At 49.9% G+C, this 16,806-nt stretch overlaps 2 protein-coding genes and 3 pseudogenes across 3 annotated transcripts; all 5 read right to left on the reverse strand.

Moving 5' to 3' along the window:
* Nucleotides 1–37: 37 nt before the first annotated feature.
* Nucleotides 38–611, reverse strand: LOC142869937 (RNA-binding motif protein, X-linked 2 pseudogene; annotated as a pseudogene).
* A 1,858-nt stretch (nt 612–2,469) lies between these two features.
* Nucleotides 2,470–3,407, reverse strand: LOC142870072 (transcription initiation factor TFIID subunit 8-like). 2 transcript variants are annotated; one of them, XM_076001086.1, is made up of 2 exons: nt 2,897–3,407; nt 2,470–2,626 (listed from the first exon to the last, which is right to left on the reverse strand). In XM_076001086.1, the coding sequence occupies exons 1-2, from the start codon at nt 3,400–3,402 to the stop codon at nt 2,470–2,472; spliced, it is 663 nt and encodes a 220-aa protein (XP_075857201.1). In that variant the 5' UTR covers nt 3,403–3,407. The 2 variants fall into 2 exon arrangements, with proteins under 2 accessions (XP_075857201.1, XP_075857200.1); XM_076001085.1 differs by having other exon boundaries at nt 2,470–3,407.
* A 341-nt stretch (nt 3,408–3,748) lies between these two features.
* Nucleotides 3,749–5,607, reverse strand: LOC105856171 (SNW domain-containing protein 1 pseudogene; annotated as a pseudogene).
* A 7,547-nt stretch (nt 5,608–13,154) lies between these two features.
* On the reverse strand, nt 13,155–13,901 carry LOC142869938 (RNA-binding motif protein, X-linked 2 pseudogene; annotated as a pseudogene).
* Nucleotides 13,902–15,091: 1,190 nt separating this feature from the next.
* Nucleotides 15,092–16,288, reverse strand: LOC105856111 (eukaryotic initiation factor 4A-III-like). Its single transcript, XM_020286297.2, has one exon. The coding sequence runs from the start codon at nt 16,259–16,261 to the stop codon at nt 15,092–15,094; it is 1,170 nt and encodes a 389-aa protein (XP_020141886.2). The 5' UTR covers nt 16,262–16,288.
* Nucleotides 16,289–16,806: the final 518 nt, after the last annotated feature.

The following is a 16,806-nucleotide window of genomic DNA, read 5'->3' on the forward strand; positions in this document are numbered from 1 at the left end:
AGTTCACTTCTAAATCTACTGAGCAGCTGAACAGGCTTCAGTGCTGCCTGGGGTCCCCAGGATTCCAGGAGTCCCGCTCTGGGGAGCACCGGGCCCTTTTATGCTTGTGGGACCTGTCATGGCTCCTCCTTCTATGACTACACCCTTCAGAACGCCTGTTCCAGCCAGAATGTGTGTCTGAGCTTCGCCCTCTGTCCCTATCCCTGTTCTTTTCTTCTCTTGCCTCCTTCATGCTTTAGGACTTGTGGTCACGTTTGGGTTTCTCCTCTGGCTCCCTCTCCAGGTCCTGGGCTCCAACACGCCAGGTGGTCCTGGCCTCAGGGGAGGCCAAGTAGCGCTTCCAGCCCTCCTTGGACTCCAGCAAGAACTCTGAGAGAGTTCAGAATCCACTGTGCTGCTTAGGGTCATCCTTCTCCTTTATTGCCTTGCTTCCGGGTGATGAAGAGGACAGCTGCTCAGCCTCTACTGCCCGGTCGGTCTTCTCCTTTTCTTTTTTTTGTGGGTTTGTCATCTTCAGAGCCCTCAGACAAAGTCAGTGAGGGGGTACGAGCCCCACAGCCCTTCTCTTTTTCCTTTTTATTTGCAAAGATTTTATTATGAACTTTTATCATGAGCTTTTCAAAAGTCACACTTTTAATCTGCCTCTACTACTTTTTCCCTCCAAGAATTCCACCAAAGCTATACAAAATAGAAATTTATAAATATACATTGAGAATTATGCAGTTTTTACACAACAATGGCCAGGTCAATGTTTTAAGTTGTCTAACTCTTTCCCAGTGGCTGCCATCTAGAACTGGTAGCAGTACAACCTCTGAAAGTTGAGCAGCAGAAAAGGCAACCCTTTTCCCAATCCCGTGGCACTAGGGCCTGCAGCAGGTGCTGGTGTGGGGTAATGACCAGGAGTGAGGACCTGCAGAAAACATTGATTGGGATGACCGCTCCCAGAAGCGATGAGAACGGCAGGCCGGGTTCAGCCATGGCTTGAACCTGGGACTGTATTTAAACTCGCCAGGCCAAGAACTGCCAAGGGCTGAATCACACACTCTGAAGGGTTGGCACAGATTCAGTCTAATTGGGGTAATCCAGTTTGTTCATTATTGTCCCCTCTTTAGTTCCGGGCAAAGCGACAGAGTGTCCCAGAGAATAGTGATGCTAGGGGGACACATAGTCTGCTGGCAAGCTCCCAAGTTTCTCGAGTTTTCACATTCACCAAGAGAATGGACAATTATGAGATGACTATACTTAAATATGGCCCTTAGGGTTCTAACCCAGGGAACAGCGTGTTTATCCAGTGGTAACTTCCAGGTGTTTACAGGCATCTTTCTTCCTTCCAAGATCAAAGGATATCAGCCTGCCCAGCATCTTCCTTCAAAACTTCTTTTCTGGTGTGTTGAGTACATCCATTATGAAGCCATCTTTCCTCAGGACCCAGAGGTTGAGCAGATGCAGATCTGCTTCCTGGAGAACACCTCAGCCTAGACTGCGGGCTTCTCGCAGCCCACTCCCACCGCAAGGTGGGAACGTGGCCTTCCGTCCACACCGGCCTTGCGGCAAACCAGCGAACCTTTTCAGCTTTCAGAAGACAAGGCCAAACCCAGCCCTCAGAATCCCACCGCACCAAATCCTTCTCCTACAGCTTAAAAATCTATGTCTCCTTTATCAGTCACAGCATAACACAGCCAACGCCCAGGCTCTTGTCAGAGAGCCCTCTTTTGCCGGGAGGGGCAGGACTTGGAAGTTCCCAAAGCACAGGCTCCACAGAGGACGACAAATGACTGACCACAGAGGGGACAGAGAGCACTGCCCCACATCAAAGGCCGATCAGAGGCTCGGCGCCACTCTGGCATGTCACTGTCCTCCACATCGATGAGAATGTGATGAGCTGGCAACTCCTGTCAGCCCTGGGTCAAAGCTGTGACGTGTGGCCTCCTGTGGCCAGCGTGTTAAGGGGGCGCAGAGTCACTTCCATCAGCTCAGCGGGGCACTTGGAGCCCAGGCGAGGAGAGAAGTAAGAATGAGGTCCTGACATGATAAATTAGTGCGACAAATTGTGAGTCAACAAAAGGGATCCCGACATCCTGAAACTCACCCTGGGCAGGCAGGCAGTGTTCTTGGTATTACAGCAAGCACGGCGGCAAAGAACCCTTCTTTCCTGCCACGTTCCCTGGTCTTCTGGGTTTCAAAGCAATCAAGTCCTATGATAATAAATGAAGTCCCCGGTTGCTGCTACTCCCATGGTACCTGCTCGCTGATTAAGAAGCCTCATTATTACCATCTTTTCCTCAACCCAAACATCCAGTGAAAACGGGTCATCTTAATATAAGGTTTGCTATTAAAATCATGTCCAATCACATCCGCAGCCTTGGCTCAGCCACAAAGAGGTCACTCTCTCTTCTGCCCTACAGTGGCTTTAACTCCCCAGGGGGGGTGGTGTCCGGGCCTGTGGACAAGCCAGGCTTCCTTCTCAGCTCACGAGAGGGACTTCTTCCCTCGGATCTTGGGTTTCTTCACAGGTCGCAGATAGGGGTTATCAATGATGCTCTCTTCTGCGTTGCGGCTTCCCGACAAGGCGGGCTTCTGCTGCAGGACAGAAGTGTTCTCCTTCTCGGCTCCAGAATCGTCCGTACTGATATGAAGAGTGAGGTTCTCTGTGTCTGTCTGCTCGTCCTGCTCCGAGGAATCCGTCTCTTCCATTTGTTGCATCTCCAGCTCAGACGGAAGAAGAGCTGTCGGGTAGGGGATTCTGAAAGGTCTGGCAGCAATCAATGGAAATGTGCTGACATCATGTTTGAAAAGACTCTGGGTCTCTCCTGTCTTGGCCATGAAACGGGCGAGTGCCCGCTCCACGTGGCGCCTCTGGGATGCAGCCTTCTCCCGCAGGCCCTGGGAGTCCGACACAGGCTCCCGGAAAGTCGGAGTGTTGATGTAGGTGTGGGGATCGGGGAACTCAGGAAAATGGCTGGGGACGTGTGGCGGGCGGGGTCGGTTCTGCCCTGCAGTGAGGGCCTTGGGGGTCACTGGCTGATTGGTCACTGGAGGAGCAGCGATGACCATCCTCTGAGACCGTTTTGCATAAGCTGGGAGAGTGTCCGCATTGAAACCCATCTCAACAAGTGTGACCAGGACATCAGACAGTGCGGGCCGAGTCCTGCCTGTGTGCTCACAGTGAGACTCGGCACTCCTCCCAATTTCTGAAATGCAGCTCTGCAGCATCTCTGTCAATGTTTCCACGGATGCTTTTTCGGCGCTCTCAAACCCTGCCTCTGTGAGCAAGGAGCTCACAACCACTTGCAGTGTTCTCCTCCGGGCCAGATGGTAGTTATCAGCAGGGTTAGGAGACTGTTTACTTCCTGATCTCGTTCCGGAGCCGCTAGCCCCGGCCGCGGCCGCCGCGTCGGCCATCTTGCTCTGGCGTGGCGTGACAGCCCTTCTCTTAGAAGAACTGGGTGATGAGCCTACAGAGCTCCGAGTCCTTGGGAGGCCACTCGGATAGTTCGCCCTTTAATCTTTTTTTTTTTTTTTTGGTCTAAAGGGTTTTATTTGAAACAATAGTTGCACCAAGCAAGAGCTTACTTTCCCCAGTCCAAATTAAAACAGCACAATGCGGGGAAAAATGTCATTTGGTAGCACAGTTCCAATATGTGAATATCATCCTCATCATGGTTGGGGTAACTTTATTCATAAGCAGTTGTTTGTACACAAAATATTAGCCCCAAACTTGTAGTGTCACATAAAAGGAAGTGGTCTTAATTTTTCATGTGGGGCAGTATGTTCTATAAATGCCAAAAGGTGGGAGAAGGACAAACACAACCCACTCTTTAAAAAAACTAATTCAAAGTACAATTTTCTATCCCCCTTTCTCCTGTAATAAAAAGTAGTGCTGGGATGTGTCACCCAGATTTGGTTTTTATCCTGACCATTGACAAAGTATTCCCCATATGACTTGCATCATTAGGGTTTTGGATAATAGTTTGTTCACTTTGAAGAGACACGTGTCTACTCCTTCCTCCTCTTCTTGCCTTCATGCTCATGTTCCTTTGGGCGGCTGCTATCTGAAGGTCTTTTAGAGCCACCATGATGTTTGGCTTCTTCCAAAAACTTGTCCAAGCCAAAAGGATCTTCCTCAAACTGAACTGGTCCTTCTCTGCCTCTCTGCCTGGGGTCTGAACTGGAAAATTCCTTGTCGGGAACAAATCTGTTGGTCTTTATTCTGGCTTCTAGGTCATCACCATACATGTCCTTGTCCAGATTTTGACTGGGCCTATAAATACTCTGGGCCCTATCTTTACCACCTCTCCAGGCTTGATCATAAACATTGTAAATTTCATCTTCTCCACCTGCAAATCCACTGTCCATACCCTTGGATTGGTTGAAGAGCCTTTGGTCATACTGAACGTCATTAGAAGTCCAACGATTGGGCACACCAAGAGCAATGACTTCACTGATATCCCGATTTTCATTTCTCTGAAGTTTCGACCTCTTATCAGGAGCGGCCCTAGAAAGATTCCGGTCATGCTGTCTTCCTTTTCGCCTATCATGCCGGATTTCATCCCTCTCACGTGCCTCCCCATCATCTTTTTCCACATGGGTTTTGATCCCAGCTCTCCTCTCCCTGGCTTTCTGGGCCATTTCTCTAAGTTTCTCTTCATGTTTCTCCTTTTCGTTCTGAGCCATTTTTCTCTCTACTTGGGCACGCATTTCCACAGCTTCACGGGCCTTCCGATCAGCAATGTAGAGAGCTTCAGCCAGTTTGGCAAAATTTTCATTTATGTGCACTGTCTGTAGCCCTCTTCCATCAGCAGCCAGACGTTTATCTAATGGAATTGTATAACCCTTTGCATTTTTCCAGTTAGAAATACAAGGAGGAATCTTCCACTCTTGTTGTTCCTTTACAGTCATCTTTCGGCTAGGAGAATGCATGACAGGTGCAGGAGGAGAGGGTGGTCCCCGGGGGATTTTCTTATTGATCTTGAACCTTGGAGGCTCCATTGGATCTTTCTGCATTTCTACCATGCGAATAACCCTTTGTTTAGCTCCAGAGTTGAAAGCCACTCCTTGCTGCGATGGTGTGTATCGGATATACTGAGCAGGAGCCAGTTTGTCAGCTGCTCGAACTGGCATGGCTGCGGCAACCTTCTGCGATACGGATTTTTCTAAGGCTACCCTTGTTTTTTCTGTTATCTCTTTAATAGCTTCTTCATCGGGTCTTTGCAGGTCTGCATCATCTGCATTCATAACCTCCTTTGGAACCAGGTCACTGTATTTGCTATAAATGATCTTGTCTTTTGACTGTCCTTGTCGAGCAATTGCATCATACTTAATTTTTCCTTCAGGATCCACCTGAATGGCCAGTGCATTCGACATTTTTTTCTTTCGTCCCATGTCCAGTGGATACTGGGCCACATGGATCTCTGGAAAAGCACCTCCATCTCCCAAATCCTCTAATGACCGAGGTATCCAGCCTTTCCGATAGCCGTATGGGGGAGGTTCTCTTCGGGAGGATACCAGTGAGGTCTGGGGTGACCTCTGAGATCTTGCCTCCTCTTCAGCCTCAAGCTAGTCCTGAGATAGCTGAGTAGGTGCAGGTAAAAAGCTGGTGAGCGCCATCTTCCGCCCCATACTGTGAGATGATGTCACCTTCAGTCAATTCTTAAGGAAGCCCTCCCAGGAAGATCCAGGCGCTGTCCTTGTACGCAGAGTGCCAGGACACCTTCTCCGGCAACCAGAGCTGGACCTCTCGCTCATTCAGCTCGCTGATCAGCTTCACCTTAAAGGGTCCACCTTAGCAGGTTCCCGGTCGTCCCAACTGCTCAGCTTCCAGAGGAGGCTGCCTTCTCTCCAGTCTTATATACGGTTCTTGGATCACACGTAGCCAATCACCTATGAGCATGCAAGATTATCCGATTAATGGTGGGATTAGTAGGATCAGCCAATAAGCTTCTCATGTATCCAATCTGCAGTGGATTTTGCCTCAGGGCCCCCAGGCGGGGGCTTTTCCCTATCATTAGGATCAGCCATAAACTTCACAGGTATCCAATCAGTGGATTGTGGATTTTGCCTCAGGGCTCCCAGGTGTGGGGGCTTTTCCCTATCGTAAGAACATCCCACAACTGGACGGTCGTGGTGGCTCATGCCTGTAATCCTAGCACTCTGGGAGGCCGAGGCCCGGTGGATTACTTGAGGTCAGGAGTCTGAAACCAGAGCAAGACCCTGTCTCTACTCTAAATAGAAAGAAATTAATTGGCTAATTTTTTCTATGTTATTTGACCAGGCATGGTGGCGCATGCCTGTAGTCCTAGCTACTCAGGAGGCTGAGGCAGAAGGATTGCTTGAGCCCAGGAAATTGAGGTTGCTGTGAGCTAGGCTCATGCCAGAGCACTCAGTCTTGCTGTGTTGCCCAGGCTAGGTTGTCTCAAAAAAATCCCACAACTACTTCTGGGGTGTTGAGTGCTGGGGATAGCTCCTGCAAAACATAGCCACAATAACATACTGTCAAATCCCTGCATGACCTAAGCCTACTAAGGTGACTTTTCAATGATCAGGAATGTTTGGAAGGGGGAACCATGTTCCTTTGATCATTCAAGGCGGACAGAATGTGCTCAACTAAGGGCTCTTGAGTCAGGACTTTGATCCACCTTGAGTGGGACGAGGCTGTCTGGCTTAAACACTGAATTCCTGGCCCCTGCTGCTCTCCTCCATAAGCACTTTGTGCCCTCCTTTGGGGAGATGGAAGTGGAGAAGAGAGGGTTGCAGAGCTGCTTGGCCTCAAGAGGGCAGGGCAGGTGACTCAAAGTTGTGGTGGCAGAACTCTAGGCAGCTCATGCTCCTAGATCTGTAAGTTCTGGACTCGTCCAATGGCTCTGCCCTTTTTCTGAGCTGATCGTGTGATCTTAGACTTAAGAAAGGAACATCTTTGCCGTGGGACTCTTACCTTTCAAAACCTTAGACCTACTTTTACCATCAGTACAGGCCAGGCGGTATGTGGCCGGCCGGGCAGGTGCTGCAGGCTGGGGAGCTGGTCTTCTGCTCTCAGGAGGGGCCGAGGGCCAGCCCGCACTGGCAGAGATGCCACCCCCCCCAAATAGTTCCTGAATGTCCACCTGCGAACTGAGTGGGCAGCCCTTCTCCTGACTGCTTAAAGATAGATGGCATCCTGGAACTGAGAAGGGTTGGCCCCATTCCCTACAGAGAATAAATTTGATTTTCTATAAAAACCCTTAGTGGCCTTCCCTTGACACTCATCCCTCGTAGATCTTAGAGAACATCCCACCCATGCCAGCTTATGTCTTGGTCTTAATTCCATGTTTACTTTGCCCTGACCTATAATCACATCAGATGTGATGCAGGCCACACCCATGGAGATCGTACCTGCCCCCTAATTCTTCTCTCCTGGCAACAGAACAAAGCTGTTTCATGAAGGAAGTGGTGTCTAATGTTTACATTGAACTTCTCAGACGTGTAAGACCTTAGGGACATTGGTGAAGCCTTGAATTGTTAAGATGTCCCTGAGCTATGGGGATGGGGCTCTTTCTGTACTGAGTGTCACAGGATGTTGCCAAGGAGAATAGAGCAAGGGACATGCTATAGTGACTGGGTTGTTACAGGTTCACTTGTTGGATAGGTTATCAGATGAGAGTAACCTGGGCTTTGTCTCACTTGTGAGCCCACCACAGTAACTCAGGGAAAGAAAGCCAGGTTCCCGTCAACTCTTTTCTCTCCTCCCAAACCTTGGTGCCTAACCTGAAGTGTCCGGGTCAAGTCTGGCCTTGCACCCTCCGAAGTCGGAGGGATGCAGCCAGGGCTGTCTTGTGTCACCCCATGTGCCCAACATGCCTGCCACCTCTCTTGGGAGTCCCCTTACCATATGTTAAAGGCTTCCTGCATTTGCTGGAGAGTTCCCTGCTCTGGGACTCCTGCCCGACCACTTCCCACCTCACCTTGAACAGGAGGGCGTGTGTGTGTGTGTCAGGGGATGGCCTGCCCAGGTGTTATGGCTTCTGCTCTCAGACATCTGTGTGCTCCTTGTCAGCAGTGTTGCCACCTTGTTTGAGGGCAAGGAAAGAACGATGCCAGAGTCACCGGGTAACAGGAGGCGTTTCTAGAGTGTAGCATGCAGGCACTGGGGAGAGGCTGCATGCAGCCGTCTGCTGCTGACCTGTCTCCAGATGACACCTCTGGGACAGTCTTGGCCTTGGAGCCACCTCGTCTGAACTGAGTCTGGGGCGTGTGTCCCAGGACACAGCGTAGTGGGGAGAGGCAGAGTCCTGGTGGGGCCCTGGTGTCCAGCAGGCTGTCTCCTGCCACATAACAGCAGGAAACCCAGGACAGCAAGTACTCAGTCATGTGCCTGGATGTGAGCTTCCAGGGTCTGGTTTGAGTTCTTGGTTTTTCAAATATTTGGGGGTACAGGAAGACTAAAGAGGGCTGGAGCTAGGTGTTTCCCATCCTCAGGTCTGTTACATTTGGTAGTTGGTGATCCTTAAGGGGAGAAGTCTGGGCATTGCAGAAGTTTGTCTTGCCTGCTGGAGGAATGAGACTTCGCTCCCATCGTCGTGAGACTAGGTGGGGTTCCTAGAAGTAAAATCATCAGGGTTCCTAGTGGTAAGGCTTGGGTAAAACTGGAGGACAGAGGTTCTTATTTGTCAGTTTTATTTTGTCATTTGACCACTGCATCTGGACTCCTTCATTTCCTAGAATAAGTATTTTCCCCACATTTTTGGATATATGTATGGGAGACAATTTTTAAGACAAATGTTTTCCTGCTTTGGTTACCCTTCTTTCCCCTTCAAAAGGAATTAGCTTTCTCCTTCAAAAGGAATTAGAACTGCTTTGTAAAGATGCTTCTTGATACTTTACTTTCGTTCCTTTCCCCCAACCATTCCAATTTCTCACCACTCCTTCAGAAAGGATAACCCTTCTCTCCACACCCCCTCCCCCATCCCTGTCCTAGGCTCCCTTCCCTTCCATCATTATCTTCATTAGCTTATGATATTTGCTGCCGAGATGTTATAACAAGGACTCATGTATATCAGCCATTTCTTGATCCATTTGAAAGGAATTGTACATTGTGTAGAAGAGAACCTGAAAAACAGGGAAAAAAGCCCTAGCCATGGATATTGTGAAACTGCTATGTCATTTTGTAATCTGTCCGTTTGTGTGTGATCCGTGCAAAAGGGCTTCTGGGGAAGGGGTAGCGGTAGGGAGGCAGGGATGGTGGAGGGGTGAGTAGGGGAGTGGGCTGGGCCCAGCACACAGACTGGCAGCTGCTCCAACCCCATCCCTCCTTACAGATGCCACCCCCCCACCACCCACCCCTAACTTGTGCTTTGCCTCCCCACCCTGGAGTAGTCCCTCTGGGTCACCAGCACTGTCTTGGCAGAGCCCACTCCCTATCCTAACCTGCCCACCCTCCCTACCCCCCAGCATTAGGTTGATACTGTGGGGAAGTGCTGGGGGGTGGGAGGCAGCCGAGGAATGGGGGCAGTTCCTGAGGGCATTGAAAGCAGATAGTTTTATGAAGTATGACTGTATTTGCACTTTTAACCCCTGATTGCATTAGCACATACACAATATACCCATATAACAAAAAGGCCACCCTTTTTTGGTGGCTAAACATAGCAAATCCTACTTTAGCCATCTAAGTATAAAACCGGTGGCATTCAATTCAATGTTGTGCACCCATCACTGCTAACTTGTTCATTCCATGAATACCATTAACTGATTTCCCTCCCTGAGCCCCTGGTCACTTCTAGTCTCTAAATTTGCCTACTCTGGACATGTTATAAATGGATCACATTTGTCCTTTCTGTCTAGCTTCTTTCACTTTGCATCATGTTCTCAGGGTTTATTGATGTCTCATGAGCAAGAACCTCATTCCTTGTGAGCTTTCTAGTGGTTATTCAGGCATCCAATCTTCAAATCTCCATCCCTTGGCATAGTGATACTCAGGTGGCAATGCCACACTTTGAAACAGTACCATGATGAACACTGGCATGTGAATGTTTGCTTGACTTCCTGTCTTCAATTCTTGTGGGTGAACCTAACAGTGGAATTTCTGGGTTACATGGGAATTGTATGTCTAGGTTTGAGCCATTGCCAAACCAGGAACTGCTTATGGAGGTGGTTCAATCTAGATGACGTTCTCCTGGGGTCTCTTTGGGAGCATAAACCTGCTATCAGATCTATGCTTGATGTGATGGTTATGTGACTGAAATTAAGCTTTGGGGGAAGGTCATACCTGCTTCAGTCCCTGGATAATGAAGCCCACATACCCCCAACTCCCTCACCCGGATTCTGCACATCCATCCTGACCTCAAGGGCAACTCTGGACCATCAGGTAGTGCTTGAGAGTCAATGAACAGCTTAGATACCCTAAGGATCAGTCAGACTTGGGACAGTTTGCAAATAGATAGGAATGCTTACATAAAATCTGCCCATTGGCAAAGACTGGAGAACAGGGTGAATCTCTTCAATGATGCTTGTTAGACTTCCTGCTGTGCACTAAACCAGTTGAGAAACCAAGAAGGTGCCCAGTTTCTCCAGAGTTCAGAGGCTTCTGGACTCCTTAAATCACTGATGCCTGTGCCGGTGATTGCTGGAACCTCCCGGGCCTTGGGGGTAGAAGACCCAAGTGAGCATGGACCTTCTGTTAGTAGAAGGCTCCAAAGGGCTTGCATCTCCCGCTCAGGTGTCCTTTCCAGTGACTAGCTGCTTAGAGGGTTTATCTTCCTCAACTGCAGAGGTCAGAGGGGCATGGACCTAAAGCAGTCCTTATAGATGGAGCTCTGCCCTTGACCACTTCTCAGGGGTGACTGACAGTCTGGATCCCAGCAAAGTGGGGAGTCACGTTCAGCTTGATCCCTCTGTCTTCCCTGGTGAGAAACATGCCCGGACAGAGTTGTGAATCGCTGCAGTGTTTCTGACCAAGAAAACTGACAGTGACCTTGAGCAGCTACTGGTAAAGAGGTGGGATGTCCCAGACGACAGAGCTGGTGGGAAACAAGCTTGCCTCCCTTAAGGACCTTCTTGGGTTAGGAAGCTGTGTGCTCATCTGAGGACAAAGTCGCCTATGAGGATTGGCTGTGTAGAGTTGAACAAGTTCATGTGGCCTGGTGCCTCGCTCTTCGCATTGCTGGGTGTTTGCCATCAGCCCCCCACCCCCACCTCCACCCCGGAGGTGGCTTGGGTTGCAGGTCTGTTCTACATGTATTGTCCCCAGACCCCACGCTCCCCAGTCCCCACTCTGTCAGCTCTGTCCCTAGGAGTCCGCAGTGGGCGGGTCACGTCAGCAGGGATGCTCAATTCAGGGGCCCAGTTGTGGGAGCACTGAGCAGGGTCCCCCACCCAAACGGTGTGAGGAAGTGTCCAGGGAAGGCCATCTGGAGGAGAGTCCTGAATTAAAGATCGCATTTCAGGACAGATTGGGAGTTGCTCACGGGTCAGATTAGGCTGGTAAAGCACAGGCAGGGAGGTGTGTTCGAGAATGTTCCTGTGTTTCCTACCCCAGCCCCAGCCTGAGCCTGTCTCTCTGCCAGCCCCGTGCCCCTCCTCTGCACACCAGGGCTCACTCCTAGTCGAGCTTGCTGGGATAATCCACGATCTATTTATATAAACACATTTTAACTTCAGATCAGGAAATTGATGTTTTTCCTAACCAATGACATGTTTTGGAGAGCTTTCTTATAGTTAAATGCATATTCCAAAGCTTTTAGAGGTTGTAGCACTATTGTTGACAGAAGAACCCAAATGGTTCTTTGTTCTTCTTAGTCCAATGGTTCTTTTCTTGCCTTCTATCTTCTGTGACTTATGTCTGCTTCCACTTTGATTTAAGATGGCGCCATTCCTTCCCCTACATGTCTTAAACCCCAGGGGAAGCTGAGATTATGGACCTGGGGACAGTGATTGACCCGAGCCTACCCCTGAGGCAGGCTGACATTGCTGAGGCCAAATGGGTTGTAAAAGGCTGACAGAATTCTGTGTTGGTTGGTGTCTTGCTGTTGCTCCCAAGCCCTCCAGAGGTCCCAGGCCCTCCCCTCCCCTGTAACCCACCCATGGAAGAGAGAACATGGTCCTGCAGGAGAAGGCTATTAGGCCAGAATCAGTCTGTTCCCACTGGACAGCGCCCATGCTGTGGTGGGTTTTTGTCTTTGTTTTTCTTTTCTTTTCATTTTTTTTTTTTTTATACAATACACATGGAAAGAGACGCTGTGGTGGCTTTTAAATAATCTTAATAGACCCCTGCCCATTTAAAAACCCTTTAAAGTTCAGATTTCTTTAATCTCATATTTTTTTCTCTGACAACCACACCACTTTAAAGTGTTGAATCTAAATGTTCTAATATAAATAAAGCAGTGAAGAACTTCCTGGTTTGAACCTCCCAGATCAGCTCAGCTTAGCTGTGCTGTGGGGGCCCAGAGCCACGCAGGCCTGAAGTCTTCCAAAAGTCACTGTCATGGGGGAAGAAGTGGAGGGATTGTTTCTAGATTTAAAAAGATTGCAGTTGGCTGGGCGCGGTGGCTCACGCCTATTATCCTAGCACTCTGGGAGGCCAAGGCGGGAGGATCGCTGGAGGTCAGGAGTTCCAGACCAGCCTGAGGAAGAGTGAGATCCTGTCTCTACTATAAATAGAAAGAAATTAATTGGCCAATTAAAAATATATATAGAAAAAATTAGCTGGGCATGGCTAAAATGTCAGCTACCCCTAATCAAATCGGGGTGATTAAAATGCCAGACCGGGTGCATGAAATATCAACTGATTTCATTACTGCAAGCTTCTTGAGGAAGACTTCAGAGTGGACACCGGATGGTATTTAACAACAAATTTATTTTAGCATATTATGGGGTACAAGTGTTAAGGTTACATATATTGCCCATGTGCCCCTCCCTCCTTGAGTAAGAGCTTCAAGCGTGTCAATCCCCCACACATTGCACATGTTACCCGTTCTGGTTGCATATACCCATTCCCTCCTCCCCCGCCCAACGAATTGTGGCTATGTGGCTGTTGAAACTATATGCCTCTCAATAACTCTAACATTCAAGAGATTAAAAGAATTCAGCCCCAGAGGTTTTATACACAAAAATAGGAACAACATAACTGAATTTGACTGCATTTAAAAACAGTTCACTTCCAAATCTACTGAGCAGCTGAACAGGCTTCAGTGCTGCCTGTGGTCCCCGGGGTTTGAGGAGTCCCGCTCCGGGGAGTGCCAGGCCCTTTTATGCTTGTGGGACCTGTCATGGCTCCTCCTTCTATGACTACGCCCTTCCGAACGCCTGTTCCAGCCAGATTGTGTGTCTGAGCTTTGCCCTCTGTCCCTATCCCTGTTCTTTTCTTCTCTTGCCTCCCTCCTGCTTGAGGACTTGTGGTCACGTTTGGGTTTCTCCTCTGGCTCCCTCTCCAGGTCCTGGGCTCCAACACCCCAGGTGGTCCTGGCCTCAGGGGAGGCCGAGTAGCGCTTCCAGCCCTCCTTGGACTCCAGCAAGAACTCCGAGAGAATTCAGAAGCCACTGTGCTGCTTAGGGTCATCCTTCTCCTTTATTGCCTTGCTTCCAGGTGATGAAGAGGACGGCTGCTCAGCCTCTACTGCCCGGTCGGTCTTCTCCTTTTCTGTTTTTTGTGGGTTTGTCATCTTCAGAGCCCTCAGACAAACTCAGTGAGGGGGTACGAGCCCCACAGCCCTTCTCTCTTTATTTTTTTGCAGAGATATTATTATGAACTTTAATTATGAGCTTTTCAAAAGTCACACTTTTAATGCGCCTTTACTACATTTTCCCTCCAAGAATTCCCCCAAAGCTATAAAAAATAGAAATTTATAAATGTACATTGAGAATTATGCAGTTTTTACACAACAATGGGCAGGTCAATGTTTCAAGTTGTCTAACTCTTTCCCCGTGGCTGCCATCCAGAACTGGCAGCAGTACAACCTCTGAAAGTTCAGCAGCAGAAAAGGCAACCCTTTTCCCAATCTCGTGGCACTAGGGCCTGCAGCAGGTGGACCTTAGGGTTCTAACCAAGGGAACAGCGTGTTTATCCAGTGGTAACTTCCAGGTGTTTACAGGCATCTTTCTTCCTTCCAAGATCACAGGATATCAGCCTGCCCAGCATCTTCCTTAAAAACTTCTTTTCTGGTGTGTTGAGTACATCCATTATGAAGCCATCTTTCCCCAGGACGCAGAGGTTGAGCAGATGCAGATCTGCTTCCTGGAGAACACCTCAGCCTAGACTGGGGGCTTCTCGCAGCCCACACCCACCGCAAGGTGGGAACGTGGCCTTCCGTCCACACCGGCCTTGCGGCAAATCAGCGAACCTTTTCAGCTTTCAGAAGACAAGGCCAAACCCAGCCCTCAGAATCCCACCACACCAAATCCTTCTCCTACAGCTTAAAAATCTACGTCTCCTTTATCAGTCACAGCATAACACAGCCAACGCCCAGGCTCTTGTCAGAGAGCCCTCTTTTCCCGGGAGGGGCAGCACTTGGAAGTTCCCAAAGCACAGGCTCCACAGAGGGACGACAAATGACTGACCACAGAGGGGACAGAGAGCACTGCCCCACATCAAACGCCGACCAGAGGATCAGCGCCACTCTGACATGTCACTGCCCTCCACATTGTTAAGAATGTGATGAGCTCGCAACTCCTGCCAGCCCTGGGTCAAAGCTGTGACGTGTGGCCTCCTGTGGCCAGCGTGTTGAGGGGGCGCAGAGTCACTTCCATCAGCTCAGCGGGGCACTTGGAGCCCAAGCGAGGAGAGAAGTAAGAATGAGGTCCTGACATGATAAATTAGTGCGACAAATTGTGAGTCAACAAAAGGGATCCCAACATCCTGAAACACACCCCGGGCAGGCAGGCAGTGTTCTTGGTATTACAGCAAGCACGGCGGCAAAGAACCCTTCTTTCCTGCCACGTTCCCTGGTCTTCTGGGTTTCAAAGCAATCAAGTCCTATGATGATAAATGAAGTCCCCGGCTGCTGCTTCGCCCGCGGTACATGCTCGCTGATTAAGAAGCCTCATTATTACCATGTTTCCCTCAACCCAGGACTACAAAGTATGTGAACTACCTCCAACCCATCTGCAGCGCAGTGGGACTGTTTCTTCAGAGCAGATCGGCAACGTTCACAGGCATTTCATCAATCTGAGTGGAGTAGTACTGTTCTATATCTCGGAGGATGCGGATGTCGTCCGTCTTTACAAAATTGATGGCCACACCCTTTCGACCATATCGACCTGACCTCCCAATTCTGTGTATGTACAACTCTCTGCTATTGGGCAGGTCGTAGTTAATGACGAGGGACACCTGCGGGACATCCAAGCCCCTGGCCCAGACGTCTGTGGAGATGAGCACTCGGCTGGCGCCGGCCCGGAACTCCTTCGCGATGCTCTCGCGCTCCTTCTGCGGCATGTCTCCGTGCATCGAGCACACGGTGAAGTTGGCTTCTCTCATCTTCTCTGCCAGCCAGTCAACCTTCCTCCTGGTGTTACAGAAGATGACCGCCTGCGTGATGGTCAGTGTGTCGTAGAGATCACACAGGGTGTCAAACTTCCACTCTTCTCTTTCCACTGCCACAAAAAACTGTCTGACGCCTTCCAGAGTCAACTCATCACGTTTTAGCACGATGCGGATTGGGTCCGTCATGAACTTGGTGGTCATTTCCAGGATTTCCTGGGGCAGCGTGGCACTGATAAGGACCACCTGTGTGGCCGGAGGCAGGTACCTGTACACGTCATAAATCTGGTCTTTGAAGCCTTTATTCAACATTTCGTCAGCCTCATCCAAAACCAACATCTTGATAGCTCGTGTCCTTAAACTTCCTCTACGAATCATATCGAAGATGCGCCCTGGTGTGCCTGCGACGACGTGCTGTCCGTAATCCAGCCTCCTGATGTCCTCGCCCACATTGGTGCCCCCGATGCAGGCGTGGCACTGGACGTTCATGTAGTCGCCGAGAGCAAGCAGACCCTTCTGGATCTGCACGGCCAGCTCTCGCGTGGGGGCCAAGATCAGAGCCTGGGCTTCACGAACCTGAATATCCAAGCACTGAAGGACTGAAATAGTGAAGGTGGCTGTTTTACCTGTGCCAGACTGAGACTGTGCGATGACGTCTCTCCCTTTAATTATCTGCTTGGTAGCTCGCTGTTGGATCGCTGAAGGGTTTTCAAACCCGTAGGCGTAGATGCCGCGCAGCAGGTCCTCCCGCAGGCCCATGGTGTCGAACGTGGGGGTCACGTCCACCTCCTCGCTGGTCTCGAATTCCACTGTGCTCATGTCTGCCTCTTTGAGCAGCCGCTTCCGCGCCGAGCCGGAGGTCGCCACCGTGACAAAACACAGATGATGTCGCCTTCAGTCAATTCTTAAGGAAGCCCTCCCAGGAAGATCCAGGCGCTGTCCTTATACTCGGAGTGCCAGGACACCTTCTCTGGCTCCCCAAGCTGGACCTCTTGCTCATTCAGCTCGCTGATCAGCTTCACCTTAAAGGGTTCACCTTAGCAGGTTCCCGGTCGTCCCAACTGCTCAGCTTCCAGAGGAGGCTGCCTTCTCTCCAGTCTTATATTCGGTTCTTGGATCACACGTAACCAATCACCTATGAGCATGCAAGATTATCCGATTAATGGTGGGATTAGTAGGATCAGCCAATAAGCTTCTCATGTATCCAATCTGCAGTGGATTTTGCCTCAGGGCCCCCAGGCGGGGGCTTTTCCCTATCATTAGGATCAGCCATAAACTTCACAGGTATCCAATCAGTGGATTGTGGATTTTGCCTCAGGGCTCCCAGGTGTGGGGGCTTTTCCCAAACTTAATAACATCCCACA

The sequence above is a fragment of the Microcebus murinus genome, chromosome 3 (genome assembly GCF_040939455.1).
Source record: "Microcebus murinus isolate Inina chromosome 3, M.murinus_Inina_mat1.0, whole genome shotgun sequence".
In the NCBI taxonomy this organism is placed as follows: domain Eukaryota; kingdom Metazoa; phylum Chordata; class Mammalia; order Primates; family Cheirogaleidae; genus Microcebus; species Microcebus murinus.

What these genes read in the sequence shown, in the direction of transcription:
- LOC105856111 (XM_020286297.2), bottom strand. Translation starts at nt 16,261, where the DNA reads ATGAGCACAGTGGAATTCGAGACCAGCGAGGAGGTGGACGTGACCCCC.
- LOC142870072 (XM_076001085.1), bottom strand. Translation starts at nt 3,402, where the DNA reads ATGGCCGACGCGGCGGCCGCGGCCGGGGCTAGCGGCTCCGGAACGAGA.